Source organism: Odocoileus virginianus, chromosome 12, assembly GCF_023699985.2.
Source record: "Odocoileus virginianus isolate 20LAN1187 ecotype Illinois chromosome 12, Ovbor_1.2, whole genome shotgun sequence".
In the NCBI taxonomy this organism is placed as follows: Eukaryota; Metazoa; Chordata; class Mammalia; order Artiodactyla; family Cervidae; genus Odocoileus; species Odocoileus virginianus.
The window spans coordinates 1,592,935-1,611,034 of NC_069685.1; the positions used below are offsets into that span (position 1 = coordinate 1,592,935).

Sequence of the window (18,100 nt, forward strand, 5' to 3'; positions counted from 1 at the left end):
GTCCACAGTTCTTGCATTATAAGTAGGTGCTATATAATACAATTATTAGATGTTTGAATTATATTCTTTTTTTTTTTTTGCATTTCAGAGAGCTTTCTGTTTTATTGTTTTATCAATATAATAATGTTTGTTTACATGTGTGAGTTAATTGTTTTAATTCCACTTGAGGAAATTTCAGTACCAGCATTCTATGTAGCTTGGAATTACAGAATTTATTTTTAAACTGCTATAAATTGTAGATTTTTTCATTGAAACACACTCAATTCCCCAATGGCTATTTAGCACCTAAACTGATCATAATTAGAAACACATCGGTTGCATCAATAAATCTTAACAAATTTTCATTTTTCTAAGGGGTCTTTTAATGTCATATTTATTAAGTATCCTTAGATGATTCATGGAAAGTGTTGATTACATATTTTTTACCTTTAGCATCTTTCTTTTATTCTCAAGTTGCTTTTATCTGCCTGTTTATCAGAATAAATATTGCTTGCTCTTATTTTAAATTTATTTTGTTGTACAAACATTATTTGTTGTTGTTATTCAGCCGCTCAGTCATGTCCGACTCTTTGTGACCACATGAACTGCAGCATACCAGGTTTCCTTTGTCCTAAACCATCTCCTGGAGATTGCTCAAACTCATGTCCATTGAGTCTGTGAGGCCATCCAAGAATCTCATCCTCTGTCATCCCCTTCTCCTTCTGCCTTCAATCTTTCCCAGAATCAGGGTCTTTCCCAATGAGTCAGTTCTTCGCATCAGGTGGCCAAACTATTGGAGCTTCAGCTTCAGCATCTGTCCTTCCAATGAGTATTCAGGGTGATTTCCTTTAGGATGGACTGGTTGGATCTCCTTTCTGTCCAAGGGACTCTCAAGAGTCTCCTCCCTTATGACAGTTCAAAGGCATCAGTTCTTAAGTGCTCAGCCTTTTTTATTGTTCCAGCTCTCACATCCGTACATGACTATGGGAAAAACCATAGCTTTGACTATGAGGACCTTTGTAGTTAATGTCTCTGTTTTTTAATACACTGTCTAGGTTTGTCAGTGCTTTTCTTCCAAGAAGCAAGTGTCTTTTAATTTCATGGCTGCATAAATATTTATATCATATCAAACTCTTTTTACATGTCTATTTTATGTTTTCCAAGCTATTATTTTTGTTTCTTCATTTAAATCAAGATATGCAGAACCATTTATAATGTATTGTTTTGATGAGACAAGAGTTCATCCGTTAGAGTTCACCTGCTGGCTCTATAATATGGTAATATATCAGGTTTTATCTCAGTCTTCTTCAGAAGGAAGGAGTTATTCTTTCAAACTGTTGAATGAAAGTTATAAACATCTTTATATAAATATTTATATAAACTAACTGCTGTATAGTGATTGTTCATGAATTAAGGGTACTTAAATCAGCTTAGATTCATTTAACTCAGATCATGTCTTGCAAAAGCAACAAGACAGTCCATTGTAGAATGCTTCTGACTACAAACCTTGGCTGAACCAGTGAGCTAATTATCCTCTGATCTTGCCTTTGTTGAATTGGCCTATAGATATTAGTCATACAGATCTTGAGGCTGTATAGCTGACTGTTTGCTACATCAGATGACTGGTAATTACTACCAAGAAGTTAGATAGGGGCTGTTGGTTGTTTGGTTGTTTAGTCGCTAAGCTGTGTCCAACTCTTGTGACCCCATGGACTGTAGACTGCCCGGCTCCTCTCCATGGGATTCTCCAGTAGATAGGGGTAGTAAAAGGAAAATAAAATTGCTTTCCCAGAAATTTCTACTTATAATAGGCAGAAAACAGAGAATAAATAAATATCTATATCTCATTGGAAAATCTGAATTCCATAATTTTTTTTCTTTTTTTTTTTCATAATTTATGTTTCAACTTATTCCAGTTTATTTTGAAAAAAAAATTGGTTGTGTGTCATTTTGGCACCATTTTTATTGACTATTTATTCATTATTATTTAAATTTTCTTTTTCCCAACTTTGATACAGTATTCATTATTAAAATTAACTTCACTCTACACCAAATATAATAATAGAATGTTCCAGGGAGTCCCAGAATCACATCGAATAGGTACCCACTGGCTTCAAACTGAGTATAGGTGATGCATAAGTTGGCTATTTGCTCCTTAGGAATGAATGAGAAATGTTTCCATGAGGAAAAATTTTATGGTTCTTCAGGTTATTTATCTCTTAATCTTGTTATATGTTTAGCTATAGCAATCCCTTTAAGTATACTGAAATTCTAGTAAGAAAGACATTTTAAAAACTTACTTATAAAGGAAAAGTGTTTTATAAAATACAAATATATATCCTTGTCTAACACCAAAAGACTCAAGATTCATTTATAATGCAAGTGTCTTTTATAAAAAATAATGAATAATTTTATCTTTTTCATTAAAAAAAATCAAACATATGTTGTTTGTTCTTTCTTTCAGCATGTGGAGAAACCCTACAAGAATCCAATGGCAATCTGTCCTCCCCAGGATTTCCAAATGGCTATCCATCTTATACACACTGCATCTGGAGAGTCTCTGTGACCCCAGGAGAGAAGGTAGTTAATCCCATCAAGTGTTCTCTTTTAGTTTTAAATGCAAAGGTTCATCTTCTTTCAAATATATTTTACTTTGTTTTGCATTCTTTTTTGATTAATTGAATAGCTCAGAAAATTTATGATGGGTATTATGCAAGCTCCAGGAATTTTTTGAAAGAGATAATTTTAAAAGAAATAGTAAATGATCTAAAAGGGTTGACATAATACAAATTATGTTCTCAGATACAATGGAATTAAGTTAAAAATCAGTATCAGAAAGATAACTAGAAAAATCCCACACATACTAAAACTGGGAAATATATATCAACTATCCCATTCATTCAAGAAGAAATTGTGATAAAAATTAGAAATTATTTTCAATTATAACAAAAGTACTGAGAATTCCAAGTCTGTAAAATACATCTAAAGCATATTTAGAAGGAAATTCAGAAACTTATATATTCATATTAGGAAATAAAAAATACTCCAAAGAGATAGATATCCATATAAAGATGCTACAAAAAGGAGCAATAAAATAAATGGAATAGTACATAAAGGAAGAAATAAAAAATAAATTTAAAAACATGAAACTATATGGTACAAAATATGGACAAAGTTGGTACTTTGAAACAATTTAATAAATAGAGAAATGGATGAGAAGAGATCAAGAAAGAAAGAATAACAGAGAAAGCACAATTATCTAACATTAGCATAAAACAATTATTATAACCATAGATGCTTTAGACACCAAAAGAACATTTTGAATATTATGCCAATAACTTTGAAAATGTAAATGAAATGGGAAAATTACTACAAAATATTAGTCAGCTCTGATTCAAGAAGAAATTTAAAAATTTGAATGTTTCTTTAACCAATAGAGAAATCAAATTATTGTTTATTTGCATTATTTGTCAAAAAAATTTTTGACAATGAAAACCCAGGCTCGATGGCTTCATAAGTTCTACCCAACAACCAGTAAGAAATAAATATGGTCTTACATAAAGTCTTCCAGAGAATAAAATAAAAATTACACTCTACTGTTTATATGGTTAGAGTTTCCAATGTGGCTCAGTGGTAAAGAATCCACCTGTAATGCGGAAGATGTGGTTTTGATTCCTGGGTCAGGAAGATCCCTTGGAGAAGGAAATGGCAACCCACTCCAGTATTCTTGCCTAGAAAATCCCTTGGGCAGAGGAGCCTGGAGGGCTACCGTTCATGAGTTTACAAAAAAGTAAGGCATGACTTAGTCACTAAACACCAACAACAATTTATATAGTTAGCAAAACCTGATAGATAGCCATTCTGATGACAAAAACAGTGTAAGAAAGGAAAATTTTAACCCAGACTCACATTTGAATATGTATGTAAAATCTTCCCCACATTACCAAAACAAATGCAAATATCTACGCATGTATATGTATATATGTATCTATCTATAATCATATAAGTACCATATAAAATATATTACTATTACTATATATCTCAAAAGCAAATATATGCATGGATATGTGTATATATGTATTATATATCATATATATATATGTTGGTTTTTATATGTATGTGTAATACATATAAGTACCATTAAATGAGTATCTCAGTTAAATCAAGAAAAAGATCTATTAGTGATTTGCCAGCAACAACAAACCCTTAGCAAATTAGGAAAATAAAAATATTTCATTAATTTTATGAAGAAAATCAACAAAAGCTAGTGCAAGTACCATTGTCATTGGGCTTTCCTGGTGGTTCAGATTGTAAAGAATCTGCCTGCAATGCAGGAGACCTGGGTTGGATCCCTGGATTGGTAAGATCCCATGGAGAAGGGAAGGGCTACTCACCCCAGTGTTCTTGCCTAGAGAATTCCATGGACAGAAGAGCCTGGCAGGTTACAGTCCTTGGGTAACAAAAAGTTGGACACGGCTGATCGACTTTCACTTTCCTGTTCACCGTTATTATTGGTGACATTCTGAAAATATTTCTTTTGAAATAGGTAAAAAATCAAGTGTGTCCACCAGTTTCCCCACCCCTTTTTAAAAAAGGTTTGGTAGAAGTTGTAGCACATTAAGGGAAGAAAATGGAATTACACATATAAGGATTGAAAAGGAAGATGTAAACTTCCCTTTATCAGATTGTTTGTTACAGAATTTTAAATTACTGAGAAGTGAAATAAATAAATAAGTTAATTTCTAGATTCTTTCTTAAACATCTTTCCTGACCAAGATTTTAATGATTGCTTTTTAAAAGTTGTTAAATGATTTTTGTCCTTTGGTTTTCACTAATTCATCTGGAATGACGCAAATGCACTTTAGTTTCAGTGAAAATGAAAATGCAGTTAAATAAAAATCTGTATCCCTGATAATTGAGTGGTATTTTGAGTATGGTGGGTATGGAGTTGTGCAGGATATTACTTTCATTCTCTGTGTTATACAATATACCAATTTGTTTATTAAACTTTATACATAGTAGTTTTTATATTTTAATCCTATACCATAATTTGCTCATTCTCCCTTCTCTCTCCCTTTTGGTAACAACAAGTTTGTTCTTACAATGAAAATTAAATGAAACTTTTGTGTGCATAAATAGATTTTACACATAAAAAGTTATAAAATACTTGTAGTACATGAATGCACATGTTATTCTTTATAAAGGTATTTTTAATTTAAGAATTATGAGCCTATGTTGTAACTTAGTTATAGGTGTTGATCAATTTCTACTTCTAGTCTTTGAATAAGCCCTTGAAAATATATTGTGAAAATCATTCAGTTCAGTTCAGTTGCTCAGTCGTGCCCAACTCTTTGTGACCCCATGGACTGCAGCACTCCAGGCCTCTCTGTTCATCACCAACTCTCGGAGCTTACTCAAACTCATGCCCATTGAGTTGGTGATGCCATCCAAACATCTCATCCTTTGTCTGTCCTTAAAAACATACTGAAAAGTAAGATATAAAAGTAAATATAGCTTCAGAGAGTTTAAAACTACATAATTTTTTTCATCCTTTCTATTTGTTCTTTTTCCTTAATTTTTTTGGAGTCTGTTTGATTTACAATATTGTGTTAGTTTCAGATATATAGCAAAGTCAATCTGTTATATATATATATATATATATATATATATATATATATATCCACCCTATTTTAAGTTCTTTTCCCTAATAGAACATTACAGAGTATTGAGCTTCCTGTGCAATACAGTAGGTCCATACTAGTTATCTATTTATACATAGAAGTGTGTGTCCTGCTGCTGCTGCTAAGTCGCTTCAGTATGTCATTCCTAACTTCCCAATTTATCCCTCCTCCCTTACCTCTCAGATTCAGTTCAGTCGCTCACCCATGTCCACCTCTTTGTGACCCAATGGACTACAGCACGCCAGGCTTCCCTGTCCATCACCAATTCCCAGAGCTTGCTCAAACTCATGTCCATTGAGTCAGTGATGCCATCAAACCTTCTCATCCTCTGTCGTCCCCTTCTCCTCCTGCTTTCAATCTTTCCCAGCATCAGGGTCTTTTCCAATGAATTAATTCTTCACATCAGGTGGCCTAAGTATTGGAGCTTCAGCTTCAGCATCAATCCTTTTGATTTCAGTGTCTTTTGATTTCATGGCTGCAGTTGTCACGGCCCACAGTGATTTTGGAGCTCAGGAAAATAAAATTTGTCACTGTTTCCCCTTCTATTTACCTGGAAGCGATGGCACTGGATGCCATGATCCAAGGTTTTTTAATGTTTTAAGCCAGGCTTTTCACTTTCCTCTTTCACTCTCATCAAGAGGACCTTTAATTCCTCTTCCTTTCTGCAATTAGAGTGATATCATCTGCATATCTGAGGTTGTTGATATTTCTCCAAGCAATCTTGATTGCAGCTTGTGATTCATCCAGTGTGGTATTGTTCATGATGTACTCTGCGTATTTTCTTGGGCTTCAAAATCACCGGGCATGGTGACTGCAACCATGAAATTAAAAGACACTTGCTGCTTGAAAGAAAGGCTATGACAAACCTAGATAGCATATTAAAAAACAAAGACATCAATTTGCTGACAAAGGTCCACATAGTGAAAGCTATGGTTTTCTCAGTAGTCATGAATGGATGTGGGAACTGGACCAAAGAAACAAAGAAAAGAAGGCTGAAGGCTGAAGAATTGATACTTTCAAATTGTGGTGCTGGAGAAAACTTGAGAGTTCCTTGGATTTCGTGTAGATTAAACCGGTCAATCCTAAAAGAAATCAACACTAAATATTCATTGAAAGGACTGTTGTTGAAGCTGAAGTTCTAATACTTTGGCTACCTGATAGGAATAACTCTATCATTGGAAAAGACCCTTATGCTGGGAAAGATTGAAGGTAAAAGGAGAGGAGGGTGGCATACAATGAGATGGTTAGATAGCATAACTGACTCAACGGATATGAACTTGACCTACATACAAGTTTCTCAGCAGACCAGTAAGGTGGCCTGGTATTCCCCATCCCTTTAAAATTTCCCACAGTTTGTTGTGATCCACACAATCATAGGCTTTAGAGTAGTCAATGAAGCAGAAGTAGATGTTTTTCTGGAATTCCCTTACTTTCTTTATGATCCAGAGAGTGTTGACAATTTGATCTGTGTTTCCTCTGCCTTTTCTAAACCCAAATTATACATCTGGTCAGTCTCGGTTCAGGTACTGCTGAAACCTAGTTTGAAGGATTTTGATCTTAACCTTGCTAGCATGTGCAATGAGCACAATTGTACAGTAGTGAACATTCTTCGGCATTGCCCTTCTTTGAGACTGAAATTAAAACTGACCTTTTCCAGTCCTGTGGCCCTTGAGTTTTCCAAATTTGCTGACATATTAAGTGCAACACTCCAACCAAATTAACCATCTTTTAGGATTTGAAATATCTCAGCTGGAATTCCATCACCTCCACTAGCTTTGTTTGTAGTAATGCTTCGTAAATCCCATTTGAATTCACAGACCAAGATAGTTGGCTCTGGGTGAATGACCACACCATCATGGTTACTGGGTCAGTAAGACTTTTTTGGTATAGCTCTTCTGTATATTCTTGCCACTTCTTCTTAATCTCTTCTACTTCAGTTCAGTCCCTACTGCTTCTGTCCATCCTTGCATGAAATATTCCTTTGATATCTCCAATTTTCTTGAAGAGATTTCTAGTCATTCCCATTCTATTGTTCTCCTCTATTTCTTTTCATTGTTCACTTAAGAAGACTTTCTTATCTCTCCTTGCTATTCTCTGGAACTCTGCATTCAACTGGGCATATCTTTCCCCTTCTCTCTTGCCTTTCCCTTCTCTTCTTTCCTCAGCTGTGTGTAAAGCCTCCTCATATCACTTTTCCTTCGTGCATTTCTTTTTCTTTGGGATGGTTTTGGTCACCACCTCCTTTACAGTGTTATGAACCTCCATCTATAGTTCTTCAGGCACTCTGTCTACCAGATCTAATCCTTTAAATCTATTCATCACCTCCACTGTATAATCATAAGGGGTTTGATTTAGGTCATACCTGAATGGCCTAACAATTTTCCCTACTTTCTTCAATTTAACCCTGAATTTTGTAGTGAGGACCTCATGATCTAAGCCACAGTCAACTCCGAATCTTGTTTTTGCTGACTCTCTAGAGCTTCTCCATCTTCGGTTTCAAACAATATAATCAACCTGATTTCAGTATTGACCATCTGATGATGTCCATGTGTAGAGTTGTCTCTTGTCTTGTTGGAAAAGGGTGTCTGCTGTGACCAGTGCGTTCTCTTGACAAAACTCTGCTAGCCTCTCTCTGCCTTGCCTTATTTTGTACCTCAGGGCCAAACTTACCAGGCATTCCAGGTATCTCTTGACTTCCTACTTTTTCATTCCAGTCCCCTGTGATGAAAAGGACATCTTTTGCTGGTGTTCACTCTAGAAGGTCTTGTAGGTCTTCATAGAACTGGTCAATGTCAGTTTCTTCGGCATTAGTGATTGGGGCCTAGACTTAGATTACTGTCATGCTGAATGGTTTGCCTTGGAAATGAACCCAGATCATTCTGTCATTTTTGAGATTGCACCAAGTATTGCACCAAGACGCTTCTGTTGATTATGAGGGCTTCTCCATTTCTTCTAGGGGATTCTTGTACACAGTAGTAGAAATAAATGGTCATCTGAATTAAATTCAAATAAATTTAAATAAATTATATTCATATTAGATTCTACATATAAGCCACGTTGTATGATATTTGGCTATCTCTGTCTGACTTACTTCACTCAGTATGACAATCTCTAGATCCATCCATGTTATTGCAATATACATGATGTTTTAAAACAAAGCATTATAGAATATGGAAAACTTTGAAATGAGGTTAATCAAATTAAATCAGTTAGTATGAGCAAGATTATATCTGGAAAAAGTTTCTCCCATCTAATTGCAGTACCCATAACATCAGCATTCAAAGTTTATTTACTTTTCTTATATGCAGGATTACTAATAAAATGGTATTTTCCAAAATGTTGCAAAATAGGAAAAAATAAATCTATCATTTTTTCTAATATATTTTAATATTGTTTACAGTGATAAGCAAATTTATTGTTAGAAATGGTGAATGAAACATACTTATCTTTCTTATATTTTTTATTATTTTCTTTCATTTAACATTTATGTTCATTCTGATTTTCTTTACTTCTTTGCTTTTTATTCATTTTTTTGAGTTATTGTAGATTTACAATTTTATATTAGTTTTAGGTGTACAGCATACAGTATTTTTGCAGATTACACTCCCTTAAAATTATTAAAATGTAATGGCTACCATTCTTTATGCTGTACAGTATGCCATTTTTGCTTTCTTTTATATGTGATAGTTTTTATCTTTAAATCCTCTACCCCTAATTTGTCTTTCTTCCTTTCCCTCTCTCCTTTGGTAAGCACAAGTTTATTTTCTTTATCTGTGAGTATGCTTCTGTTTTTGTGTATACATTAATTTGTATTATTTTTTAAATTCCATGAAGAAGTGATTTCATACAGTATTTGTCTTTCTCTCTGACTTTGCTTCACTAAGCATAGCATTCTCTATGTCCATCCATGTTGCTACAAATGGAAGAATTTTATTCTTTTTATGGCTGAGTAGTATTCATGTATATGGCACATCTTCTACATCCATTCATCTGTTGACTAGCACTTGGGTTGCTGCTGTATCTTGGCTATTATAAAGAGTGCTGTTATGAACAGTGGGGTGCGTGTGTCCTTCCAAATTAGTGTTTTCACTTTTCCAGATATATACACAGGGACGGAATTGTTGGACCATATGATAGTCCTAGTTTTAGTTTTCAGAGGAAACTCCCTAGTGTTTTATAGAGTGGCTGCACCAATTTACATTCCCACCCACAGTGTAGGTTGCTTTCCTGCTGGCTCAGTGGTGAAGAATCCCCTTGTGGTGCAGGAGATGCAGGTTCGATCCCTGGGTGGGGAAAATCCCCTGGAGGAGAGCATGGCAACCCACTCGAGTCTTCTTGCCTGTAGAATCCCATGAAGAGAGGCGCTGGAGGGCTATGGTCCCTTGGGTCACGGAGAGTTGGCCGTGACTGTAACGGCTGAGCAGGCATGCATGCACACATCAGTGTAAGAGGATTCTCTATTCACACATCCTCTCCAACATTTGCTATTTGTAGACTTTTTGACTATAGCCGTTTTCACAAGTGTGAGATGATATCTCAGTTTTGATTTTCATTTCTCAAATAATTAGTGATATTGAGCATCCTTTCTTGTGCCTGTTTGCCGTATCTGTGTATCTTTTTTGTAAAAATATGTCAAAAGATTCTGTCCATTTTTTTATTGTATTGCCTTTTTGTACTGATCTGTTTATATATTTTGAATATTAACCCCTTGCTGGCAGTACCACTTGCAAATATTAATTCAGTAGGTTGTCTGCTTTCTTGATTATTTCCTTTCCTGTGGAAAAGCTTTTAAGTTTAGTTAGGTCTCATTTGTTTACTTTTGTTTTATTTCCTTTGCCTTAGGAAGCAGACCAAAAAATAATGCTATTATATATGTCAAAAGAGTGCTTGGCCTATGTTTTCCTCTAGGACTTTTATGATTTCAGCCCTTGCATTTAGATCTTTAATACATTTTGAACTCCTTTTTGTATATGGTGTGAGGAAGTGTTCTAAATCCATTCTTTTAAATGTAGCTGTCTTGTTTTCTTAGCACCATTTATTGAAAATGCTGTTTTTTCTCCATTGCATATTCACTCTTCCTTTGTTTTAGACTAATTGACCTTTAAATATGAGGGTTTATTTCTGGGCTCTCCAGTCTCTTGCATTGTTCTATATATCTGTTGTGCCAATGCAACAGATACTAGTTTTGATTACTGTAGCTTTGTATCTAGTCTGAAGTCTGGGACTGTGATATATTTAACTTTGTTGTTTTTTCTCAAGATTGCTTTGGCAATTTGGGGTCTTTTGTGGTTCTATATAATTATGGGATTATTTATTCTACTTCTCTGGGAAAATGTCATGGATGTTTGATAGAGATTGCATTAAATCTAGAGATTAATAGATTACTTTTACTGCTTTGGTTGTGTTTTAATTTCAAGCACCTTTTCTTTTACAATACAAATATTTAAGGATATATATTTTTCTTTTGAGAGCTACTTTGTCTGAATTTCATCAGCTTGACACATAGTATTTTTAGTTTTCAATTTTAATCAGCTGCTTCATCTTTTATCATTTCTTCTAAACTCACATATTTTTAGTAATATATTTTTTATTCACAAACATGTGTTGTTTCCCAGTCTTCCTTTTCTAATCAATTTCTCTTTAATCACTTTTTGAAGAAAGGCTGTAGTCTGTATGAAGTCAGTGTTTGAAATAGATTGAGGCTGACCGTATGAACTTGGAATTGACCAATAATAATTAAAACACAAAAAAATCTTTGCTTGAAAATGTGTTTTGTGCAATGGTTAGGTACAATCTTTTCTACATTCACAATAATCTTTTTATTCTATTTGTATATTCTCTATAGTATTGCTTTTGACTGCTTCAACTACCAAATAGTAGAAAGATACATTTTAACATATTAAAATATTATTTGCCACTTTTACTAGATTTATTAATTGTTCTTTACAGATTTAATGGGAAGCCTGGGTGGTACAGTGGTAAACTATCTGCCTGTAATGCAGGATGTCTGCAGTGCAGACATGGATTCGATCCCGGGGTCAGGAAGATACCCTGGAGAAGGAAAGAGAAACCCACTCCTGTATTCTTGATGGAAAATCCCCTGAACAGAGGAGTGGTCACAAATGTGTTAAATACATCTTAGAATTTTCCTCTCCATGGATTACAGTCTTGACATGGTGAAGGGGCTTGTGTAACTCAATGAAGCTATAGGCCATCCTGTGTGGGGCCACCTGAAATGGATGGATAATAATGAAGACTGACAAAACATTGTCCGCTGGAGAAGGAAATGACAACCCACTCTCGTATTATTGCCTGGAGAACCCCATGGACAGTATGAAATGGCAAAAAGATATGACTCCACAAGATGAGCCCCCTAGGTCAGAAGGTATCCAGTATGCTACTGGGGAAAAGCAGAAGGCCATTACAAATAGCTCCGGTAAGAGTGCAGCGGCTGGACCAAATGCAAATAACATTCAGGTGTGGGTGTCTCTGGTGGTGAAAGTGAAGCCGAGTGCTATAAAAAACAATATTACATAGGAACCTGGCATGTTAGGTCTATGAATCAAGGTAAGTTAGACGTGGTCAAGCAGGAGATGGCACTATCCTCTTAGGAATCAGTGAACTAAAATTGATGGGAACGGGCAAATTTAATTCAGATGACCATTATATCTACTACTGTGAGCAAGAATCCGTTAGAAGAAATGGAAGAGCCCTCATGGTCAACAAAAGAGTCCAAACTGCAGTACTTGGATGCATCCTTGAAACGACAGAATAATCTCCATTTGTTTGGACATTACCAGATGGTAAACACTGAAATCAGATTGATTGTGTTCTTTGTAGCCAAAGATGGAGAAACTACACAGAGAGTAAAAACAAGGCCTGGAGCTGACCATGGCTCAGATGATAAGCTCCTCATTGCAAAGGGTCAGTCATTCAGTCGTGTCCAACTCTTTGCGTCTCCGTGGACCATAGCCCACCAGGCTCCTCTGTCCCTGGGATTCTCCAAGCAAGAATACTGGAGTGGGTTGCAATTCTCTTCTCCAGGGGATCTTCCTGACCCAGGGATTGAACCCAAGTCACTTGCATTGCAGGTGGATTCTTTACCATCTGAAAAAGTAGGGAAACCCACTAGACCATTTAGGTATGACCTAATCAAATCCCTTTTATTATACAATGCAGGTGATGGATAGTTTCAAGAGATTAGATCTGGAAGAGAGTATCTGAAGAACTAAGGACAGAGGTTGGTAACATTGTACAGGAGGCAGTGACCTAAATCACCAAAAGAAAAATGAATGAGGGCAAAATGTTCTGAGAAAGCTCTGCATTTGTAAGTAGCTGAGAAAGGACGAGAAGCAAGAGGCAAGGGAGCAAAGGAAAGATACTCTAAACTGAATGCAGGGTTCCAGAGAATAGCAAGGAAAGATAAGAAGGCCTTTGTAAATGAACAATGCAGAGAAATAGAGGAAAACAATAGAATGGAAAACACTAAGATCTCTTCAAGAAAATTGGAGATTTCAAGGGAATATTTCATGCAAAGATGGGTATGATAACAGAAATAGTGAGGACCTGACAGAAACAGAAAAGTATCAAGAATCATTAGAAAAACTATATAAGAAATGTCTTAATGACCCGGATAACCTTGATAATGTGGTCACTCACCTTAGGAAACATTAGTACAAACAAAGCTATTTGGGATGACAGAATTCTAGCTGAGCTATTTTTAGTGCTAAAAGAAGATGCTGTTTAAGTGCTGTGTTCAATATGTCAGCAAATTTGGAAAACTCAGCAGTATCCACAGACTGGAAAAGGTCAGTTTTCATTCCAATCGCAAAGAAGCCCAGTGCCAAAGAATGTTCAGACTGCCATGCTTTTGCCAGTATTTCACATGCTAGCAAGATTATGCTCAAAATCCTTCAAGCTAGGTTTCAATAGTATATGACCTGAGAACTTCCAGATGTACAAGCTGAATTTAGAAAAGACAGAGGAACCAGAGATCAACTTGCCAACATACACTGGATCATAGGAAAATTAAGGGAATTCCAGAAAAACATCTATTTCTGCTTCATTGACTGCTCCAAAGTCTTTGACTATGTGGAACACAGCAAACTGTGGAAAATTCATAAAGAGATGGGAATACCATACCACCTTACCTGCCTCCTGAGGAACCTATATGCAAGACAAGAAGCAACATTACAACCATACACGGAACAACAGACTGGTTCCAAATTGGGAAAGGAATACAACAAGGGTGTATATATTGTGACCCTGCTAATTTAACATCTATGCAGAGTTGTTGTTCAGTTGCTCAGTCATGTCTTTTTGTGACCCCATGGACTGCAGCACGCCAGGCTTCCCTGTCCTTCATCATCTCCTGGAACTTGCTCAAACTCATGTCCATTGAATCGATGATGCCATTCAACCATTTTGTCATCTGTTGTCCTCTTCTCCTGCTTTCAGTCTTTCTCAGAATCACCGCCTTTTCTAATGAATCAACTCTTCACATCAGGTACATCATATAAAATGCTGGGCTTGATGAATCAAGATTGCTGGCAGAAATATCAGCAACCTCAGGTACACAGATGATATCACTCTAGTGGCAGAAAGTGAAGAGGAACTAAAGATCCTCTTGATGAGAGTGAAAGAGGAGAGTGAAAAAGATGACTTGAAAGTCAGCATTCAAAAAACTCAGATCATGGCATCTGTTCCCATTACTTCATAGCTAATGGAAGGGGTGGAAATAGAGATCAATTTCATTTTCTTTGGCTCCAAAATCACTGCAGATGGTGATGGCAGCCATGAAATTAAAAGATGCTTATTGTTTGGAAGGAAAGCTATGGCAAAACTAGGCAGGCTTTAAAAAGCTGAGACTTTACTTTGCCAACAAAGTCCATGTAGTCAAAGCTCTGGTTTTCCCAGTAGTCATGTACACATGTGAGATTTGGACCATAAAGCAGACTGAGCACCAAAGAAGATGCTTTCAAACTGTGGTGCTGGAGAAGACTCTTGAGAGACCCTTGGACTGAAGGAGATTGAACCAGTCAATCCTAAGGGAAATCAACCCTGAATATTCCCTGGAAGGACTGATGCTGAAGTTGAAGCTCCAATACTTTAGCCATCTAATGGGAATAGACAACTCATTGGAAAAAACCTTGATGCTGGGAAAGATTGAAGGCAAAAGGAGAAGAGGGTGGCAGAGGATGAGATAGTTAGACAGCATCACTGACTCAATGGCCATGGATCTGAGCAAACTCTGGGAGATAGTGAAGGACAGAGAAGCTTGTGGTGCTGTAATTCATGGAGTTACAAAGAGTCAGACATGACTTAGTTATTGAACAACAATAAGGCTTCAGCAGAATGTGAACTAAGAACTTCCAGATGTACAAGCTGGATTTTGAAGAGGCAGAGGAACCAATGATCAAATCGCCAACACTTTTTGGATGATGGAGAAGACAAGGGGGTTCCAGAAAGACATCAACTTCTGCTTCATCGACTATGCTAAAGCCTTTAACTAACTGGGTTGCAAGAAACTGTGGAAAATTCTTAAAGAGATAGGAGTATCATACCCCCCTTACCTGTCTCCTGAGAAACCTGTATGAGGGTCAAGAAACTGTAACTGTTAGACCTGGATGTGGAACAATGGGCTGTTTCAAAATTTGGAAAGGAGTACAATATACAAGGATGTATATTGTGGCTCTCCTTGTTTAACTTCTTTGTAGAATACATCATGCAAAATGCTGGACTGGATTACTCACAGACTGGAATCAAGATTACTGGCAGAAATATCAACAACCTCAGATAGTCAGATGTTACACTACTGGCAGAAATTGAAGAGGAACCAAAGATCCTCTTGATGAAGATAAAAGAGGAGAGTGAAAAAGTTGGATTGAAAACCAACATTTAAGAAACTAAGATCATGGCATCTAGTCCCATCCCTTCACGGCAAATAGAAGGGGAAAAAGTGGAAACGGTGACAGATTTTATTTTCTTATTCTCCATAATCACTGTGAATGGTGCCTGCAGCCATGAAATTAAAACACACTTGCTCCTTGGAAGGAAAGCTATCAGAAACCTAGACGGCATATTAAAAATCAGAGACATTACCTTGCCACAGAGGTCAGTTGAGTCAACTGTGGTTTTTCCAATAGTCATGTAAGGATGTGACAGTTGGTCCTTAAAGAAGGCTTAGCACCAAAGAATTGATGCTTTTGAATTGTGGTGTCAGAGAAGACTCTTGAGAGTCCTTTGGACTGAAGTAGATCAAACCAATAAATCCTAAAGAAAATCAACCTTGACTATTCATTGAAGGACTGATGCTGAAGTTGAAGCCCCAATGCTTTGGCCACCTGATGCAAAAAGGTGACTCATTGGAAAAGACCTGATTCTGGGAAAGATTGAAGGCGGAAGGAGAAGGGAGCAACAAAGTATAATCAACTCAATGGACATGAACTTTAGTGAATTTGAGAGATAGAGTAGGACAGAGGAGCCTGGCATTCAAAAAGTTGGACACGACTTAGTGACTGAGGATCAACAGTTTTAAAATATTTTACACTATATTATATACTGTATACTTATAAGCTTACAATATTAGTTTTCTGATAAAATGTACCATTATATAATGAATCTATCACTAGTCATGTTTTAGTTAAAGCTCTATTTTTTATGATATTAATAAATCTTCTTTCTTTTGATTAATGTTTCTGCTTGGTATATCTTTATCTTACTTTACACATTTGGTCTTTCAAGATATATGTCTCAGGTACGTCACTTTTAGGCATCAAATAGTTCGATTTTATTTTTTTATTTGAATCCATGAGAGCAAGTTTTGTTTTTAAATAGAGTGCTTATTGTAGTTACATCTGTTATGGTTATTGATGTATTATGGCTTCTTTTTTTGCATTCTCTGTGTCCCAGTTGTTTTGTTTTGTTTTTTTCTGTCTTGCCTTCTTATGTATCAAATTATGGTTTAAATTCCCTCATTACATTTTTCTTTTCTCTACTGGTTTGGAAATTTTACATGTGTATTCTGTTATTTGATATCTTTTCCTACTAGCCTACTCTTCTAATGGAGTCATATATAATTAGTATCTTTATCCTTCTCCAAAGCCATTAAATGGTTCTAAAAATAAGATTATGATTCACATTGGCACATCCTATTGTTTTGTTTTGTTTTCAAGCTTGTTTTCTTCTTGAAATAAATGAGATGTTATTGTTGTTTTTTGTGATTAACATTTAACTATATGCAGATATTTGCCTAACATTTTTTGTGATAAAAAAACATACAACGTGAATTGCTGCCTTAATCATTTTTAAATATACAATTCAGCCGTGGTAAGTATATACACACTTTGTGAAACATATCTCCAGAACTTTTTCATCTTGCCATCTTTAACAGTTTTCTCTCCCCTCAGATAGGGTAAGCACCATTTACTTTCTGTTTCTTATGAACCTGACTACTTTATATACCTCATATAAGTAAGTCACACTGTGTTTATTCTTTTGTAGAGGACTTATTTTACTTTGCATAGTGGCCTCAAATCTTATTCATGCTGTAGTGATACTTACCACAGTTCTTGGCCTTCTTCAATCGGTAGAAATCTACTAGAGGCCAGATAAGTAATTCAGCAAGGCTTTATGGGTCCCTCTGGCAGCAGAGGTAAGCAAGAGCAAATAACAGCTTCCTTTGCTTGCTCATTCCCCACGTGGACGTGAGCTTGTTACTTACATGGAGCGAAGGTAAGAGTGTGTCCAGGGGTCAGACCTGAGGAGTGGCCCAAGTGGTTTGCCCACCCTTCTGGTGGTGTTGAGTGCAGGGGGCATATGCAGGGTCCTGCTTTTCCTCCAGGCTCTTCAGAAGTGGCAGTTGGGCTTTTTGGTCTCTTTTTATGCTTTGCCCAGAAATTGCCCTAATTGAACTTTTATGCAGTTATTTTGAGTCCTATATTGGTTCTTTGTATTTTGCTGCTCAAGGAGGGATGTGTCCAGGTACAAGCATTTCAGCACTATAGCAGAGTGTCCAGGTTCCAGCCTCTCTCAGTAGCATGCATATTAAGTTCTCAGGGATTGATGGATCATTTGACAGTTCTATTTTTAATTTTTTGAGAAACTTTCATATTGTTTTTCATAGTGGCTGCACTATTTTAGAATCTCTCCAACAGTGCACATGGGGTCCAGTTTCTCCACAGCTTCACCAACAGGTATTATTTTCATATCTTTTGATAGTCACCACCCTAGTGGATGTGAGTCACCATCCTTATGGTTTTGATTTTCATTTCTCTGACGATTGAAAGTTTTATCTTTGTTTATTCACCATTTGTACTTCATCTTTAGAGAAATGCCTGTTCAAGTCTTTTGCCCATTTTTTAAACTGGATTATTTAAATTTTCTTGTTGTGCTGTAGGAGTACTTCATATACTCTTTATATGTATTTACCCCATATATAT

General features: G+C 36.0%; 1 protein-coding gene across 3 annotated transcripts in view; it reads left to right on the top strand.

The window, feature by feature from the left end:
- Positions 1–18,100, top strand: part of TLL1 (tolloid like 1) — a 336,773-nt gene that overhangs the window by 179,912 nt on the left and 138,761 nt on the right. For all 3 annotated transcript variants that reach the window (XM_070474697.1, XM_070474695.1, XM_070474696.1), the window contains exon 9: positions 2,444–2,559. In XM_070474697.1, coding sequence (XP_070330798.1) covers positions 2,444–2,559 — 116 coding nt within the window. The remainder of the gene's footprint in view (positions 1–2,443; positions 2,560–18,100) is intronic.